Source organism: Thalia democratica, chromosome 7 (genome assembly GCF_965202585.1).
Source record: "Thalia democratica chromosome 7, ktThaDemo2.hap1.1, whole genome shotgun sequence".
Classification (NCBI taxonomy): domain Eukaryota; kingdom Metazoa; phylum Chordata; class Thaliacea; order Salpida; family Salpidae; genus Thalia; species Thalia democratica.
The window spans coordinates 34,246,300-34,266,465 of record NC_139171.1 but is presented as its reverse complement, the minus strand read 5'-3'; the positions used below and the strand labels follow the sequence as shown (position 1 = coordinate 34,266,465).

Below are 20,166 nucleotides of genomic sequence, written 5' to 3'. Positions count from 1 at the left end.
AGTCTTGTCCAGGACAAAACGTAAAAAGGTACCCGTGGTGTGCGAATCGATAACCAACAGATTCATCGTTCACCAGTTCCTAGGACGAAAAATTTTGAGCGTCTTTTTTTTTATTTTGTTCAAAAAAACATAATAATCTAAAGAACCAAAATTAATGTATATTTAAGTAGTACTTAAAGCTATAAACGTTTTAGAATTATTTAAATTATTTTTATACTATTTTCTCAGCATTATTTTAAAAGCTATACTTCTTTAAAAGTCAACTTGGCAAACTTATTTATTCAAATCATTTAAATAGAATTTTTTAAGTACAGAATTGACAAGCTCTTTGAGCAAAACTTAGTTGGCCAAATAAACTTTTCAAAGAATAATACTTTTTATTTTTGTGTAAAGAACTCTAATTGTTTTTTAACTATCAAACCTATAAAATAACAATCATTTGAGGTCTAGGTTTTGGGTTATTTTTACTCTAAACGGATAAAAATTAGAAAGTAGTAATAAACTAAAAGTTTTTTAGAAGATGTAAAAGAAAGATGTAAAAATACAATAACAGCTGCAAGTTTTTTTTCTTTAATTAAAGTATTAGTATCATACTTCATTAGTTTGTTTTATGACGAAAAACTACTATTTTTAGAAGTGCTTAATGTTTTAGTGTAATTAAATTCTAAACATGTCTGAAAACAACACATTAAATAAAGCTATTTGTTTATGTTTAGAGAAGTTCAAACAAAAAAACGAGCTATATAAGATATGACGAACCACAATATTGGTATATTAAAAGAACATCTAATAATAATAGTAGCAGTAAATATCAAAATGAAAATAATCTTCTCATTAGTTTTGGTAGGTAACAAAAAGTTCCATAAACAAAAAAGTTTAAAGCTTGTTTAGCACTTTATTTTACTAAAAATTATAAAGAAATTAAAGTACAAATAACTTCTTACCGTTAAGTTAATAAAGAAAAAATAAAACATTCTTTTAAATTTACTAATCATAAACTATTTAAGATCGTACTTGACTTATGAACTACATTGTAAACAAGAATATTTTCAAAGTTAACAATTTGTAATTCACAGGTTGTTTTTGTTGCTCTTTTTTCAATAGGACAATCCAATGGTGAGTATTTTTATCGCTAAATTGAGGTTTACTATATTTTAAACAGGTTAAACTTATGAATAAAATCACTAAAAACAGTTTATTTAAGTTTTATGGTTTACAACGGATGAATTAAAAAAATAACAAAAAATGTTTTTAAAAAAAATGTTTTGTTTATTTGTAAAAATAAAAAGAAATATTTGACACTTTATTTTAATGCAATTTAATGCAATTTAGATAATTTTTCTTGTCTAGCGTAAATGTTTTAATTCAAAAATAATAAACAACAACGAGCAATATTATATAAACTTTATGATAATTGAATATAAAAATAAACAACTTGACTACTTATTATATGAAAGTTTTTTTTTTGCAAACAAAATGTTAAATAAGTTATGTTTTAGTTTAAAATTTAAAAACTTTGATTTTTGCTTTTTAATTTAATTGTCTAAAATAATTAAAAATTTTATAACAATTTGCTTAATATTCTTTGTAAAAACCTTGTTGGAATTGTTATAAAAAATGTTGGAATTTTAAAATACCTAATAATATTAAACTGTTAGGTATGGTTACTTAAAACTTCTTTAAATCAACATAAGTGTAAATCAGTTTTAAGCAGTTTTCTAGCTTTTAAAAACTACGACTGATTATTTCGAAAAATTCAGTTAACAGTTATTTAAACAGATGTTTGGAATTTGAAAGTTTACACCTTTAATGGAAACTTGTGCAATTTTGAGTCCTACTACGGCCATTATAGTTTGTATAAAGCAGAAAAAAAGACAAGTTGCACCAGAAATTATCGAAAGAAAATTACGGCTTTACCACACGTGGCTAGAAGCAATAATGAACATTGGTGGCAAGAAAACACTTCACCTTACCCATGGTGTTACTATGGCGACAGCTGGAGCTACTGCAAAGGTTGTTTGAACTTATAGCTGTATTTATCTTAAAATATTTTTATGCTATTTTATTTCGTTTGTGTATTTATATCGTAGTAAGTTTATTTTAGTCTAGTTTAATAAAAAAAAGTCTAAAAATTGTTACTTTATTATACATTACTCATCTTAATATGCTACAAATTACAATTAATTTTGTTTTGAAAGAATTTTTTTTAGCTTTAAAAGTGGTTGACTTACCACATAAGACTACATTGTTTCAATAGCTTTGGTTTACAAACCCAACTTGTAGCAAAAAAAAAATAAAGATTATTACTGGGATTTCTACGTGGAAGACGACAGCTATTTGATAAACAAAACAAACCCAGGAGTTTTAGAAGACGGAGCGAAGTATAAAACTTACCATTTCAATTACTATAACTACGGAGAGACTTATTCAAATGCTGTTAAAAATTGTAAAAGTTTAGGCAAAGGCTGGGATGTTGCTAGTTTTCAAACTCTTTTCGAGTTCAAAACTTCTAGATATTTGTTGGACGACAAACACTCTGACTTCTACTTAAGATCTGTTTATAACCTAGAGTTAGTGCGTGTTTCGTACTCTTTTCACTTACGTTGCTATTTTTAAACATGCGTAGTTAATATTGGAAAACATAAAAAGTCAAACTTAGCTACTTGATATACTAGAACAAATATTTTTTAAAATCTTAAAGGTAAAATGAATAATTTTTAAGTAAGACGAAACCACAAATCTTGGTACTTGTAAATTTATGCTATTATTAATCGTTTTATTAAAATAAACAGAAAAATTATTTCTCCTCTGGATCAAACTTGGGATACTTTTTGGGTGAAGAATGAAAATAATGACATGAATACATGCTTGAGATACAAGAGGAATCATTTCAGAAACAATTTTGATCGACGTGTAACGACCACCAATTGTAATGCAAAGCACACTTATGTTTGCGAGAAAAACTTGAACTAGTATAAACTGCCTTTCTGTTTTTCTGTTTTTTTATACTGTTTTAAAACAAACTATTCTTTTAAGTTCAGTTATTTTAGTCATCAGCTTGAATTATTAAGTGGTCATTGTAGTATTTATAACAAAAAAAGTTGCTTGTTGACACCTTAATGTTATTTCACTATATATTCTAGTGGTGTTTATAATGGTAATATTTTTTTTTACATTTATTTAACTTAATAAAGTTTTGAAGCATTTATATATAGATTGATAATCAGTTATTATTTATAATATTTTCTGATGAGTAAGTTTGCTAAGAAAATAACCTTGTTAATACTAAAGATCTTTAATTATTTTTGTATACTTTTTATAACAACTAACGTTACTAGTTTAAAACATAACTACAAGATCAGTAAACAGTAATTTAAAGTTTTTCAGTATAACTTTTGTAAAAAAGGCTTAGAAAAAATCTAAAACATCTTTGTTCGTTAGCTCAATCGGTAAAAGGAAATGGTATGAAACTAAATTACAAAGTATGATTTATGTTCCAAAAATAAACTTGTTTAAGCACACAATATGTTGTTAAAAAGTAAAAGTTTATATTGAAAACACCAATTAGTTACGTCATTAAGTTGTTTGATACAAGCGTAGAGGTAATACTAACTAAAAAATTTTAAAAAGCTGTTTTACATAAAAACATTTAAAAGTAAAACGAGTAATGCGTAGCATATTAACAGAAAAAAGTATAATTCAAATTAAAGTTTCAATAATACTAAATAATTCAATACTTTAATTTGATAAAAATAACCTTTTTTTTGCATAAGTGTTGTTTTTGTTTAAAATTGTAAAAAAATTGTTTAGTATTTTACAAATGTGTAAAACAAAACTTTCTCTTTAAACAAAAAGATTTCTCATTTTGGATGCTCATTTCAACTAAAGTTTTTTAATAAACAATAAACGTTCTGAAAACGATTAAATTTATTTTTTATCTAAGCAACAACAAAATTCAACAAAAACAAATGCAAATATTTCAAAAGTTTTTTAACCAAAGATAAACGTGTTATTAAGTATTGACAGTTTTAACTAGTGATTTCCCTGATCCAGATTTTTTTATCATGATCTAGCGTCTGGCCGGACCTAGTTAAAGATAAAAATATTTTTCTATACTATTAGTATTTATTTACACCTAGAATACATTTTTAGAATATTTTTACTTAAACTTTTGTTTAAAGATATTTGATTTTAATTTGATAAACAACTTCTGGTTTACTTATATTCCATCAAAAAACTTTTGCTGTAGAACAAGTCTGGACAACGTACGGTATTCAACTGAGAATAAACAGCGATGCTAAATTTACTTTGACGTTATTATAATTTGGTTCTCAAACGATATTTAAACTTTTTATTAGTATAGTTTCGAAAAAAAAAATTTCCCTTAAAAGTCTATACCTAATAAATTCAACCCATTATGCTTAAAAAATGGTTAAATCTGACCCTACGACTAGCAAAGTTGCCCAACCCTACTAAAGATTATCAAATATAGTGTTTAAATGTTGATTGAAGTAAGAATAATTGTCCTGAACATGACTTTAAACTGTACCCTAGTGTATGACTCGATAACCAAGAGGTTTTTTCGTACACCAGGTCCTTGGACCAAATACTTGAGCGCTTTTTTTTCTTTCAACAAAAAATTGAAAATGAAAATGTTTATTAGAAATTAGACAAATGTGATAAAAAATTAATTAAAATTTTTGTGTTATTCGGATTTGCAAAAAGACGGCATAAAAACATGTTTTTCTTGTTCTTACTAAGGAAATATATATTATAAGTGTTTTTTAGATGCTTCAAATAGAAAAAAAATCATTAAACTTCTTTTAATTTTTATAGCATTTTGAATTCAATAACGTACTTTGTATGTTTAAAACAAAGTCATAGATTATAAATTTTTCAAAAGTTTTTTGAGATATTTTTATAAAACTCGTCTGTAAACTTTTTACATATTTTTTTATCTCTAGTTTAATAAAATTATTATAACAGTGAAATAAAGTTTTAGGAATATTTTACTAAAAGTAGTGTGAAACTTATATTTTACCACAAGGTCTTTAACTTTAGGTGAACAAAGTAGTAAGTAGCTAGCAAACATCAAATTTAAGTTTCAAAAGTTTTTATTAAACGTTTGCTTTAAAAAAAAAAATTATCAAATTGTTTTGAGCAATAAGCTTAACTTTTAACATCAATACATAAATTTCCTTTAAATGCTTTAGTGTTAAGTAAATAAATATGAATTCAAGTAGTTGTACTTAGTTAAAACCTTTTATAATGTAGTTGTTTACAAAATAACATGCCTATTTTGAAAATTCTTTGTTTTTGCAAAATTAAAAAAAATTAACACTTGAAAGTAAAAACAATGAAAAGTTAAATGATAATATAATTAAACAAAAATACGACTTTGAAAAATATATATTATTTATAAAAATTAATTAAGCTTTTAACAAAACAAAGAGGTTTGTATAAAATTTTCAACTACTTTTTTAACATCTTTCTTAATTAAATGTTAGTTCTAAAAATATTTGCGATATACTTTAGTATTTTTGTTTACACACTTACTAATTTATTTATAAAGCTATTATAAAACCAACAAAAAAATATTGAATACCCATAGAATACAGTTTTAAAACTGGTTTGCATAAGTAATGAAAAAAGAAAACTTTAAAGCTTGTTGAAAAAATTACATTTTTATAAATTTAAATTAATTCTTCACAGTATAACATGAAAATAAATATTAGTGTGCAAAAAGTATGTTAAACTAATGTTTTTAACAAAAGTACAAAATTTTTACACATAATTTATAATTAAATGACTAAACTATTTGAAAAACTTTACAACTAAAACTTATAACCATCTTTTAACAACTTAATTTACTGTAAACATTTGAAAGTAACAAATAAACATAGTTTATTAAAACTCTTTAAGATTTGTTAATTTTATTGACTCATTAATATGAAAACAAAAATTAACTGTTAGTTTTAGTTTGTTAAAAAAAATATTTTTTAATTTTAGTATAAACTATTTTTAGTTTTGTTACTAACAGCAGATAAAGCATATACTTGAGATGTTTTAAAATATTTTTTTTTAAATTTACCCGCTGCTATTCTTTCATATTAATGGTTAATAATTTTCGAGACTCCTTATTATATATGAATTGAACTATGTGAAAATCTAAAGTAGTTTTTAAAAAGAGGCTAATTCAAACGCCCGTTCTCTATTAGAAGCCCTCCTCTTTTGTCCGAACCTGAAACATAAAAATGTCAAAAAAAACAAATTTAATGTTATAAAAAACAAACTCACTGATAAGCGATGATATCTCTTACATACTATTTTTTTACCGCTAGCTAGCAACCGAGAGCACTCAATAAATTTCCCACCGACTCACAATTTCTACTACCGAAAAACATCTTCACCTACGTAGGAGTTGACGTCATTCAGCAGAATTTTTTCCTCACCACTGCCACCCAACTGATCAAAACTTTTCAGGTATAAATCCGTAGGCTGCAAAACTGCAACCTCAGGTGTCCTGACTTCTTTTTTGTCAATTATTTCATCCCTTCTTATCAACCGGAAGTCGTCCGACACTCTTTCTCCCGTCCTCCTCACGTAATCGCTCTCATTTCCGTCAATGACGTCATCAAATCTGCGATACTCCGATGACGTGATTAAGTCGAGGAACTCGGCCGTTTTCACGCTGGGAATCTCGGAGGCGATGACGTAAGACGGTGGCTTCTGATTGGCTGCCGGTTCAATTTCCTTCTTCTTTAGGTTTTCCCGCCATTCGTCCAGCGTCTCGATGTTTTCATTGGTCGGTTGATATTTGTGCTGGTTTTGTTCCAGTTGGGTGAACCTGATACTTTCCATCACTTCGCTGCTGATCTTCGGCTCGACGTTCCCTCTCGTCTCCCTTCTGTTGTTTAACTTAAATGTATTTTGTGAAATTGTTCTAAACTAGGGGTGGTCAACGTACGGCCCGCATAGTAATAATGACTGTTCGCCGATGTTTAAAAAAATTAAGTTGAATCCGGCGCGCGAAAGGTAACATTGCAGACCGCTAAGCGTGTATGTTCGACCCGCTAAACGTAATTTAAAAATTTGCAATAGGTACTCTGGGATTTAAAATGAAAATCAGAGTTTTCTAGGCATACAATATTTCGGGAGCTAACTTACACTAGAATTAATGAAAAAGATCATATTGAATTAGCAAGTTATCAAAATGAATTTGATAGTTTAGCATCTTTGTAAATTAAATAAAATTTAAATGCTCTGGCCCGCCGAGTGCTAAGTTTTTCCACATCTGATTGGCCGACCAAGACGTTGCACACCTATTTCTAAATTATACAAAACACATAACTCGTAAACTATATATAGTTTAAACTGAGGGCAAAAATAAAAAAAGTAATTTAAATTTTGAAACGGTTAAAAATGCATGGACAGTTGTAAATTTGAAATTACCTTTTCGTTTTCATTAGAGTTTTTTGAGTACAAAATTGCTACAAGTAGAAAATGTACAAATGAGCGACAATAGAAACAAAAAATTTCACGCAAAAAGCCGCCGCAAAGCTGCAAATTGCTTTCGAGCCACTTCAGCTTTATAAATAATGCAAGAGAAAATTTATCTAATAAAAAGGTGGCTTTTATCTCTGATGTGCATTAATTGCTGGCGTGATATTTTTACTGACCTACATTTTGATTAGTAAATCAGAAAGCTTCTGAAAAACTGTTGGCGTTTGCACAAACTTTAAAACTCTTCTTTTTAAACTAAATATTTTCCTTTGAATGTAGGCTGGTTAAAATCTTAAACTCTTAAAAAAGTTTCTCTTTTATTTATAATTTATCAATTGGTAAGTAAATTTTAAAGTTGTCACTGTCTCCTACAAACTAACTTGGTTTTGAAGCACACAAAAAGAATAAGAGCAGTCAGAATCATCAATGGAATTATCCATACAGCTTTATCTGTATAAATTATAAAAAATATAAAAATAAACAAATTTTTTTTAAATTTATTATTTAAATATTAAGAATACTTTACTGCAATTTTATTAATTTAGGACTTTAAAAAATTGTTTTCTCGTTTTTTTGTTATAAGTTTTTGGCTTAAAAAATGTTTAGGATTTATGAATAAATTTTAAATTTTATTTTATTAAATAAAACTATATAAATAACAAAACTGTTTTAATCTACAAATAAGAATAGAGGTTTAAATTAATTAAAAGAAAAAAAAAACTTTTCTAAAAAACTCCACAAAGAGTATAAAGTCAAGAGGTAAAAAATACTTGATAGAACTTAACATATCTTAACTATAACACAGAAAAAAAAAATGAAAGAGTTTGAATAATTTTTGAAATGTTCACTCTGATAAAAAAAAACATTTCGCTTTTTAATGCAAGCATTTAAAATTTAAATTGAATTACAAGCGTGCGAAAATTGTTAAAATTGCACGCAAATTTATTGCAAGCTGCTGCAACAGTCTGAAACAACGCATTAGGCTTCCGCGATAATTTCACTTAAAAGCTTCAGAAATAATCAATTTCCTGTGTGTATAATTGCGATTTTTATGTAAAAATATTCTTGCATTTTACGAGTAAAAAGAATATGTTTTGAAAAGTTAAGATTGAAATAAAACTTTTACGATGTTTAATAATAAATGAAAGGGATATTAATTTGAACTACGTTTGAACTTACGTAATCCCACGTTGTAATCCCGGGGGGCCAATTTAAACTCTGACCATTTTGAGCACAACACTTTATTTCCATCTGAGTTATTAATAAGTTGTTTTTACAAAAACAGCTAACAGTTAACAATTTGCAAGCAACTACGAATATTATTATAAATGCTAGATGTTTGCATTTATAATTGTAAAATTTAATTAATAAAACACTTAAAACTTAGATTAAAAAAAAATTGTTTAGATTTATATTTTGAAACATATTTTGTTTTTACTAAGATTAATTAATTTTTAAGAAACATTTAATATGTATTTAACTTGTATGTAAGTAAACATTTAATACAATTTTTCTTAAGAAATGAAAACCAACTGAGGTATTAAGAGCACATTTATGAAAAATAATAGTTTTCGACTACATTAAGATTCTTTATGTAACTATGACGTAATAATAGAGCTAACCGGCATTGCAAGCTGACAATTGCACTCCAGCAGTGTCGGATAAATTGAAATAGGATCTGTGTGTTGGCTGGTAAAAGAAACATAGCGTCGTGGAATTATCTTTCTTAGTGCAATTTTTACCTTTGAAGTCGTTCCTCAAATTACTGTTTTAATAATAAGCAGATGTAAATAATCAAAGTTTTGTTTTTGTTTTAAATCATATTGAAAAACTATCTTCTTGAGAAAAAGTAGTTCATGTATGAGCTTTGAATTTTATCAAACTAAACTGTTTTTAGTTAAAAAAAAAAAAAATTTAGTTCAATAAAAAAAATATTACATTTTTTATGAAAATAGAGAAAATAACTACTTGTTTGTAATTTTCATTTTGTACAATGAAACTTTTCTGTTGTTTTTGGCGTGCGGATTCCAGCTAATTTCGTACAAATTTTCTCTGCTTGTTTTGTTGAAATAAAACACTGGTGCATCTTCGGGAGCTATGAAATTAATAATACTTTACATCAAGTTTATTTCTAAGTAAAGTTTTTATTTGTAGATTTCGTCAAAAACTTTTTAAAAGTTTTTTAACCAAACTTTTATAGTTTTTAGGTATAAAAACCGTTTAGTTTGTTCATAAAAGAAACAAAACTTTATTGTTTTTTATTCCGACCTGTTATTTTTGTGGTGAAATTGTACACAGTGTAATTTCCTTGCTGTATGTTCATGTTATTCTGCCTTATTTTTAATTGATACGTTGTATTAGGCTTCAAATCATTTATGGTGAAACTTTTACTGGTCACTTGCCTTATGCTGTCTGAAATAACGATAGCTTTTTTTATTTTGAGTAAATATTTAAAAACATTGATGCAAAAACAAGCTTATCGTTAAGTTCAAGTTAATGGTTATCCATTGAAAATCAACTAACTTTTGTTTTCTTGTTCATTTATTTCCTTGTAAAAATACTCATACCCTAACTGAAAACACAATTTTTGATCTGTGATTAAAACTTTGGTGCTGTTTCCAAAAACTTCACTAAATTCTATTTGTACAGAACCTAACAAATTACATCGAAATTTATTTTTAATTTTAAATCTATTGTCCTTTGCGGAAGCAGTTATTTAATTATAAACTAGCAACTAAACACTTTAAAAGGAAAGTTTGCTTGTTTACAAGCTATTTTATTTGGATTTGAAACTCAGTTACATAATTAAAGTAGTTAGTTACATTATTATTTATTCTAAATGTTTAGTAAGAATATGGTAAGAAATGCATAGTAAACAAAATATTAAAGAAACTTTTAAAGTTTCATTAAGTTAAAGTGATTAGTGTTATAGTCATAATTAATAATTTTCAAAACTATGTTTATTTATCTGATTGGTTGTTTAGTCAAAAATTATTTTTGTCAGTATAAATTTCAAATTTCTCATTTGTAAATATTAAAAACTAAAACAAACTTTTAAGCTGCATATACTTCAATTGGCATGGATTTACTAATTGCCCATAAACTTGTGAGTAAACACTTATTTGATAAACCGCGCAATCCTGTTTGGTTAAATTAGTTACACTAGATTTTATCTCATTACATCTTGCGTTTTGAAAGTTTAATTACGTCTAAAAGTTTACAGATAAAGTATTTAATATGACTAAAAATTTAAAATTACTTTGCTTTATTAAAAAAACTACAAATCTAAATTCTTTCATTAATAAAGAATTTCAACAATTTTTATTATCTATTTTTCATATATAATAATTTTTTAGTACTTTTCTAATGTAAAATTTAAATAAAGATACCTCCAAGTAGTTGATTGTTTCGTTTTTAATGGACTTTTCAAAACTATTTAAGTTCACGAAAATATCTTTCGATGAGTTCTTGTTGGTGTCTTTAACATTAACAAGATAATTATCGGGCTTTTTCACAGAAACTTTCCAATACAAAAAAGCTGCATTTTTTCTATTTTTCTTAATGCCACATTCTTTAATGACAAAACCTGCATTTAAAGTTTTCAAAGATTTGAAATAGTTTAGTTTGTTATAAACTGAACAAAAATGTACTAAATTAGTTTACTAGTTATGTGTAATGTATTAGTGTTAAGTAGTAAGCTTAGTATTTTAAAATGAATTTAAATCAGCAAAAATTCTATAACTTAGGTTAAAAATTTAGTCACAAACTATTAAGCAATATATATATATATATATTATATATACATGTTTCTTGAACGACAAAAAACACGATCAAAAGGTCTGGTCCAAGTACCTGGTTTACAGAAAACCTTTCGGTTATCGAGTCATGCACCAGAACAGTTTAACGTCATGCTCAGGACTATATACGCAAAGTAATAGACACAAAATTAATATATACGCAAAGTAATATATGCAAAATTAACAAACTTGATTAAAAACTGACATTAGGATATCAACTGTGTGCGTAATAAAATGATAAACTGTGAACAAAATCAACCGATAAAAGCTGAGATGCTGTTTTATATTTACTATTAAAAGTTTAGCCGTGTGCTGGAATAAATACTTCATGTGTATATTTAATTAACCTGGAGTACAAACAGATTAGCATTTAGGCTGAAATACTTAAAACATACTTTCTATACTTTACTAAACGCAATAGTTCATACTTTAGCAAAAACATTTTAGCACTTTTAATTCTTAAGTTTTAGCAGTGTTTAATAACTAGTGAATATTTAAACCAAATACAGTATATATAACCCTATCAACATAATGGGTCACTATTTTAGTTACACATGGTTTCTTAGAGCGAAGCTTTTAAAAAAACTTATCAATTAAAAAAGCTGTTAATCTGACAAAAACAAAAAAGTTTAGACATTTTTTTAACAATAGTATTAAGATTATTTAAAACTACAAACCTGAGATTTTATTTTTATTTGGTTTTGATTTAGATGAGCTAACTTTATGTGAATGTTATCCTAGATTACTCTCATATTTCTAGATTAAGTTTCATAAACAAAAAATTAAATATAAAGGTTTCAATTTACATCTTATAAAGCTCTTATTTTTAAAGTTTTTCTTAGTTGAGTGATGTTTTGGGTTAAAGCTTTATTTTTAATTTTATTCTAACTACATAATTTTCATTCCTAAGTTACAATTTACTTAATATTGTTTTAAAAAATACAAAACAATTTTTCTTCAAACACACTTTGAGATATGGCGCAAACGTCAAAGTCGATAATTTGAGATTCAGGCAAAGAAATTCCAGCCCGGTTCGAGCTTTTTACTGTAATGTTAATTACACTTTCTCTTGGTACATAATTTTCAATTGTGATGTAATTGTTTGTTGTTTTGGTTTCAATGATTTCCCGTTTTGTAGATTTGCTTGTTATATTGAGCGATACCAGGTACTCTTCAATTATGCCGCTTTTCTGTTGGTTTTTTATTAAGTATTAGTTAGTATTACATAATTTTATTAATATGAACTTATTATTCAGGTTAACAAAATATTAGGAGAGTTTAGAAGTTATACCTTGACAAAAATGTTTATGTAAAAAGTAATTAAGTTTTTCACCTTCCAACTTAACAACAGCTTTTGTCCAGCATGTGAATGCAAGCAGGTTGCATTGACAAACGGTCGAAACGGTTTTTCATCCAGCGCGGTGACCGGAGCTATGTAAATATCAAAGTTATAAATAACCTTGCGAACGGTTGAGCAAATTTGCACAAGCACAGTCTTGTGTTTGCTCGCAAAAGTAAATAAAAAAATGTCTGAAGTTGCAAATTGAGCATGTTTGAAATACCTGTCAAGTGGTGAACTTGCGCGTACTTGCTGTGCAAAACCGGCCCTTCGTCGTGTATGTAGTTGGAATAAGTGACCCGTATGTAGTACAGAGACGCCTCGTCGAGGTTCAAGTCCACTGTGGTGTTGTGCTTCCCTTTTGCTTGTCGCCTGTTGCTGGTTGTCTCTCCCTGTAGTGTGAAAAGTAAAAGAAAGCTTTATGATATTAACTAATGTTTTAAAGAAAAAACAGTTAGTCAAAAGCATTTAAAAAATATATATTAAACATATACTAAAAAAAAGAGGGTTTTATTTTTAAAATTAAATGTTTTAAGTCAAATTAAAAAAAAACACACTCTAACATGTTGAAAAGACTTACCTGTGTGGATTTCCAGTAAGTAACGAAATACCAGAAGTAAGTAGCCTTGCCATTCTTCCACGCTTCAGCAGTGCATTTCGGCAAACTGATGTTCACTCTGACTTTTGTCGCGTTGAGACTTGTCAAAGATACATCAGGTGGCTTTTGATCGACTGTGAGTGGTTTTATAACAACTAGAGTTTTCAAATGCTTACTAAAATCAATTAAACAAACCAAAATGGTGTAATTATATATTTAAAATCTTGATAGATAACTATTTAGCATTATAAACTAGTAGAAGCTCGAAAATATAGTCAAATGACGTGAAGTATATAAAAACTTTTCAGTCATCGAGCTATACATCGTTTATTTACTTTAACTATTACGAGCTAGATGAAAACAAGATATTTTCATATTGCAGACTTGATTGTTTTCAGTATAAGTAGAAGAAAAAACATGTATAAACTAAGTCAACTTGACATAAAAAGTTAATGCTATCAAAAAACTGGTATAATTTTTGCTAAGGTGAACAAACTTGGACGTTAGAAGTATTTTATATCTTCCAAAACCTATACTGTAACTTAAATCTAGGAGCTTCGAAAGAAATAGTACTCTCTTTATTTATTTCAAGCTATCAAGTTTTTACAACTTTAAATTTAAATCCATATTTACAAACTTTACTGTAAGGAGATAAATCATCTACGTAGATACAGAAGCATAATGAAACAACAATATATAATCTATTTAACTTGCTTATAAAAATAAAGTACTCTTATATTCTTTACAATCTATAAACTACAGTATACTACCGCTTAAGTACGCACTTTTTTTGGTACGCATCACGCTTTAAGTACGCACTTATTCAGAAAGACAAAGTAAAGGATGTTATACTAGAACTTCAAGAAATTCCAGTTTTTTTGCCTAAATTTTCAATCATCAAGTTTTTCCATACTATTTTATGTTTTCAGGTAGAATGGCCAACCTGCTGAGTTAGCCTGATACTTTCACAACTTTTAAACTAGGGTGAGTAATCCTGAGTAGGCTAAGTAGCCTGAGATTGAGACAGTCCTGTTATTAAATGTTAACAAACTAAATACTTATGTAGTGGTTGCAGAAAAGTAAAAAGAATAATGATATTTGAGCTGTAATGCTATAAAATAAATAAATCTAGATGACAAAGTTAAAAAAACCTACATATACAAAATAGTTAAGTCATAATTTAATTTAAATGTACATACATTGATGTTTTGAAAATGTTTGGTAAACACAAAGTAGTTTGGTACTTTCCCTCTAACAAAACAAAATGTAGCTTAATATTTTTTTTAAATCATTAACTGACATTGACTTTCTATATTAAATGTATGTATTAATTATGTAGAAGCTTTTTATAGAAAAAATAAATCATTTTAAAATCTATTAAAAAAAATTGCAAATTAGAATTATGTTTTAAATGTTATTTAAAATAAATGACTTGTTTATTTGGCTTAATTATTTGGTGGCTAGTTGTAAGAAAGAAAACAAACAACTAAATTTCATATTATACTATATCGTCAAAAAGTACGCACTACCCGTGCTAAGTACGCACTTACTGTTCGAATTCAATTTGCGTACTTAAGCGGTAGTGTACTGTAATGTAAAAAAAGTTTTAGAATAAATGTTTACTTTTTTATAGGAACTTTTATAAATTAAAAAGTCAAACATTTAATACACTTTTGATAAACATAACCGAAAAAAAATCTTACCAAATTTGCAAGGGTCGTACTTGATGGTAGTTGGGCACAGCCTTCTTGGACTTAAAGGTCGGACGGCCACCATGTGGTGAAGGGTGCTGTCATGGTCCAAATACAAACTGCACTTCGGATCGCTCTTCATCAGACTAATGCTGCCCACGCACTTTTCATCATCACATTTCACTTGTTTCACGCTGAACATTTTAAATTTAGTAAAAAATATGTGTGACGCATGTGTGTTTAGTTTAAAATTTTATTTTAATGTTCTTTTTATGTTGTTTTTGGTTAATTGAGCTTGATATTTCTACCTGTCAAATTAAAACGGTGTATCAACTAGCATGTTTTTACATCTAAAGGTTATTCGTTAGAGAATATTCTTTAAATTGATTAAAAGTCAGTTTAGAATATTGTTTTAGTAACGTGTTTTAAAGAATTGAGTGAATTTATTAGCATAAAAGTAGTATTAAAAATATTGTTTTTTTTTTCAGTTTAATTGTAAATGAGTAATGAAACTTTTATTTTTCAAAAAGTCTTTAAAGTTTAGTATAACAACAAAAGCTATCGCTTAAAATTTCAGAAGTTTAAATATAGCAAGTAACATAAAAACTGATAGTTTTTGACGTGCATTTTTAATGGATATGATCTTAGAACTTTTGAAAGCATTTACTATGTGTAACCATTTTAAATCCCTCGTGTTTTTTTGTTTTCTAGATGTATTTAATAAACAAAATTCAATCAATATATAGGTTGTAAACCTTTGATTTTTTATATATTTTTTTTTAGTTTTAAAAAACCTAAAGAACTCTGTTGTGTGTTGTGCAACCTTTAACAGTTTTAAATGTTTTCTTGGAAAATTACAAATATGCTGTTTATTAATTTTTTTGTTGGTGATTAAAAGGTTGGATTTAACAAAATTTACTTTGTGTGACTTTTGTGAGTTCCTCGTAACTTTCAATATCTATTACATTACTAGACTTTAATCAATATTTAAATTTACTTACTCATGTATTGGTTCTGTTTTAATACAGTATTACACATTTTAAACAACACTGTTTTGCAAGCTTTAACAAAAGAAAATATACACTTAAAAAAAAAAACAAAATAAAAAATAAAGGTTTAAATTTTTAGAGGTTATTGAATAGTTCAATACCCAGCAGATTAATTTATTCTCCGTCATTTTACTACCTCAATATTTTATTTTTTGTTGCTGATAAAATTTAACTAACTCATAGTCAACTAATTTAACTAAATCAAGTTATAGCGTATAAAATAAAGATTGCTAATATTCAATGCCTTGTTTGTTTAAAGAGATTTAACAGTTTTTTCAAGCAAATTTAGAATTCTGTGAGTTTCTGGAATAAATTCTCTATCAGTTGAAACATATCGATTTTTTCTCCACAGTAAACAAAGCAAGACGCGTACTAAAGCCGTATTTTATTTATATATTTTTTGCCATTCAGTAAAAGGATAAATATTTTCTTATATAAATTGTGTTCGTCATAAATTTATATCAACTACCCTAAATACTTTGAAGCTTATGAAAGTGTTTGTACTAACTATAAGAATGCTTGTCTAGTGGGTCTAAATTAAATTAATTATTTTTATAGCAAAATAAACACTATCTTGTTCAAACCAACAAGTTTGACTATCTGAATAATTTGAATTTTTCCTGTAGTTTTGTCATGCGTTTAAAAACTCTGAATTTACTTAAAAACGCTTTTAGTACATTAAAAAAAAAAATATTTCTAACATAAAAGGTTAAAAAACGCTTTAAATGAAAAAGTTGGACAAGTAAGACTGAAAAATAACTGATACTGCAAAACTTTCATCAAAAGTAAACAATTTTTTTACGAAATTTTACTGTTGGCCATAAAACAAAGCAAAACAAATCTTTCAAACTCTGTAAAGCTCGACTTAAACATAAAAATTTATTATCTAACCATTCAGGCGACCTTTTCAAGTCGTCTAACTCTTTGGCTAAAAAAAGAGAATAGTTTGCAACGTTGGGTGTTTTGTTCCAGTGGCAAGTTATGGTGGTGTTTATGTCATCTAAATTTTCATCCCACAATTTCCACAGGCAGGCATGCATGCAGTAGTTGCATGGCAACGTGCAACTCAAACCGCTGACATGTGATTTTTTACACTCTTCATCTGCTTTAAAGCGTGTAAATTTTACTATAATAAACTACATTTACTAATTTTAGTTTATCCAAATAGAAAAAATAAAGTGTTGAAAAAAGGAATTTAAAAATACAAACCACACGTATATATATTGGCATGCGGCTTAAAAAATTTCTTACAAAACCTTCATATGAAAACGCGTCTACTTGCAATCTTAATGTGAGTGCAAACACGTGCGTCGGTTAAGAGCAATGAAAAGTTGACTGTTACCGCGGTTTGTCATCGTTATATAAGCTTTGAAATTTTTAATTTTTTAATTTAGTATTAAAATGTTCTAAATTTGTTTACAAAGTTCTCTATTAAACTTAAACTGTTTTGTTCGAAATTAAACGAAAATAAATATTTAAAAACATTAAAAGCTTAAAAAAAAAACTTACAGTTTAAATGTTCAGACTTTGGAGATTGTATGAAAAGTATCCAGAGATAAGTAATATAGATAAATTTGTTTGTACTCTTCATTATTTTTGTTTACATATGTAACTTTCATGTGTACATACAAATATTGATAAAAAACTGAAGTAAAAAAATACATTATTTGTTTTACATTTAAACTTAAACTTGTTGTGAAAAAAGTCAGTAACTGTTTTATTATAACAAAAAAATATGATAATTCTAAGATATATTTATTTTCTAGCTAAAAACAAATAAAACCTAAAAATACAGTTTAAAAAAATTTCAACTACTCTAAAGTTTCGATTGTACTTGAGCAGTAGCGATTGCTACAAAGTGAATTTAATGTTCAAACTGTTCTGAGAGCTCACACATTTTCCTTTCTCCTAAACGCACTACGTAGTGCCTATATGTGTTCGCCGTGAAAACTTTTGTGTATTTTGTTTGCTAGCAGTAATTGTGCGGAGCGACTAGACTTTGTGTGTGAGCTATATTGCTTTGTAAAAGGTGTAAAATTAACAGCCTTATATTTGTATTGCAGGCTTTTTTGTATCGGGTAAACACAGAGGTAAGTGCTTATTGAAAAATTACTATTTGCGATGAAGGATTAGTCTTGGGGACATCAGTTAAACATTAAATACACATTTAAAACACTAATTTTAAGTTTTCTAGCGGTAAAGTTTTAATCTTGAATTGTTTTTATTTTAAGATATGTTAAGTCAGCAAAAAAATATTACGGTTTTTGTTTCATACAAATTATAAATATTAAAACTATTATCAAGTTGTTGTTATTAACAATAAATATAAGACTTATGGTAAAGTTATATATCGTCAGATTTTTATTTTTATATTAATCAAATATTAAGTAATTAAGCTGACTTCATACGTTATAACAGATTGAATATAAAAACGTATTCTTTATTTAATATTTTATGTGTAATTTGTCGTCAATGGATATTTTTCGGTCGAAAAGATCTTAGTGAAGCGTGCAATCAAGCAAAGACCAACAAAAATCAGTTTGGTGTTTTAAGAAATGAAGCGAAAGGCATCCGATAAAAATCTTAAGCTTTACATAAATCACACTTTCTATAAGTTGCTTGTTGATAATGTCTTTCACATTTTTATCGCATCAGTAATATGTATCAGCTTAAACACTGTGTTAGATTTTAAATTATACTTTGAAGATTATTTGAAAGCCATCATTTTAATATAACGACTTATATGTCGCCTTAGATTTATTCAAACAGACATATCATGATAAAGTGAAGGAAAAGCGTCTAGTTAATTTTCTCTTACTTTAATTCTGACTGACAGGCGCTATTATTTCCTTGCTTCTTAATGCAAAACAAACAAAATTCGATTTAAAAGTCAACACTCATCGCCAAAAAAAATCAACAATTCTCTTTTTGGTTTTAACAAAACTTTCATTTAAAAAAACTTTCTGCTAGCAGCTAAATGCTAGTAGGTCACACTAAGGGGTGGGCGATAATCTATCGGAAGGAAGCCCAACTCTTCCAAGTTGGTTCCTGCGGCTGCCCACAACGACAAAAAGCGCCAAATTGGTACAGAACGAAATTAAAGCTAAACGCCTTCTTCTGTTTATTTGCATGTTTTCAAAGCCAAGTGCACCACAGTGCGGATAAAATTTTGTCGTCGATAAGACTGAAGTTAAGATATAGTGTACAATTTTTATGTTTATTAGTAACTTTTTATTAAAATTAAAAGTTTAACTTGACTTATTGATTAATGGTTCGAACACAACATTGCTTATATGAAACAATTTTTTAATGATCTGACTAACTCTTATGTTGTCATAACTTTTGTTTTGAACAATTGTGAGAAGCAATTGTGTAGTAATTCTATGTTTTTATCTTTTATGATTATTCTGTTTACAAAAAAGCAGCTAAAAACAACCTTTAAAACTTCTAATTATTTTTTTTCATTGTCTACTGCTTTCAGACTTACTTCAAATTGTAGTTTACTTAACTAATTTGTGCTGAGGAAGTGCTGATTTTAATAGTAAAGTATAAAGTATGGCAAAGCTAGTTTTTTTTTTGTGAATTTTTAGGTTTAAATAGAGCAGAGGAAAATAAAGTAAACTTTAAGTTAGTTATCAGAAGTTGAAACTTTTTTATAACTTTTTTCATTTTAGAGGAGCATTCTTTTATTTTACATTACACTCTATAAAAAAAAAAGATTTTTTTTGTTATGCCTTCTACCAGTTAAATATACTAAACGATTACACCTGTGTTGTGAACATTTAATGGACATATACTTAAAAAAATAAAAGTTATGAAAACTAAGATAACTTTAAAAAGTTTCCAAGTAACTTTTAGATAAACTTATAAAAAAGAACTTTTAATTAGAAGCACAAGTTGTAATGGTTCTATAAAGTTTTCGTATAAGGCTACAATAAGTATGTTGAAAATAAAAAAAAATTAGTTCACTAATTTTTGTAAAAAACGAAGAAAATCAAGCCCCACGACTTTTTTCAAACTGCATCTAGTATAAGGAATATTTTCGTCTGTTAGTTGAAGACTGCAACATTTAAGTCGTGTTTATGGGCGATTGGTCAGCGCAGGGATTACCCGACAATGCTTGCGGGATTACCGATCCAAACAACCGGTTGCTAAGCAGCAGTTTCGCTTCAGTGATTTCGCCCATTTG

General features: G+C 27.2%; 1 protein-coding gene across 1 annotated transcript; it reads right to left on the bottom strand.

The window, feature by feature from the left end:
• Positions 1-5,857: 5,857 nt before the first annotated feature.
• On the bottom strand, positions 5,858-17,017 carry LOC145841289 (uncharacterized). Its single transcript, XM_082948655.1, has 16 exons — positions 16,869-17,017; positions 14,941-15,122; positions 13,220-13,371; positions 12,863-13,031; positions 12,634-12,731; positions 12,268-12,490; positions 10,893-11,089; positions 10,556-10,643; positions 10,027-10,155; positions 9,772-9,915; positions 9,472-9,598; positions 9,126-9,268; positions 8,683-8,754; positions 7,884-7,953; positions 6,411-6,907; positions 5,858-6,241 (listed from the first exon to the last, which is right to left on the bottom strand). Exons 1-16 carry the CDS (start codon positions 17,015-17,017, stop codon positions 6,192-6,194), a joined length of 2,490 nt encoding a protein of 829 aa, XP_082804781.1. The 3' UTR covers positions 5,858-6,191.
• Between the last annotated feature and the right edge of the window lie 3,149 nt (positions 17,018-20,166).

What these genes read in the sequence shown, in the direction of transcription:
- LOC145841289 (XM_082948655.1), bottom strand. Translation starts at nt 17,017, where the DNA reads ATGCATGCCTGCCTGTGGAAATTGTGGGATGAAAATTTAGATGACATA. An exon ending in GCAAGTTCACCACTTGACAG is followed by an intron (nt 12,732 to 12,862) that starts GTATTTCAAACA and finishes ATATTTACATAG; the next exon opens with CTCCGGTCACCGCGCTGGAT. An exon ending in AAAATGAAAATTACAAACAA is followed by an intron (nt 9,269 to 9,471) that starts GTAGTTATTTTC and finishes TTATTAAAACAG; the next exon opens with TAATTTGAGGAACGACTTCA.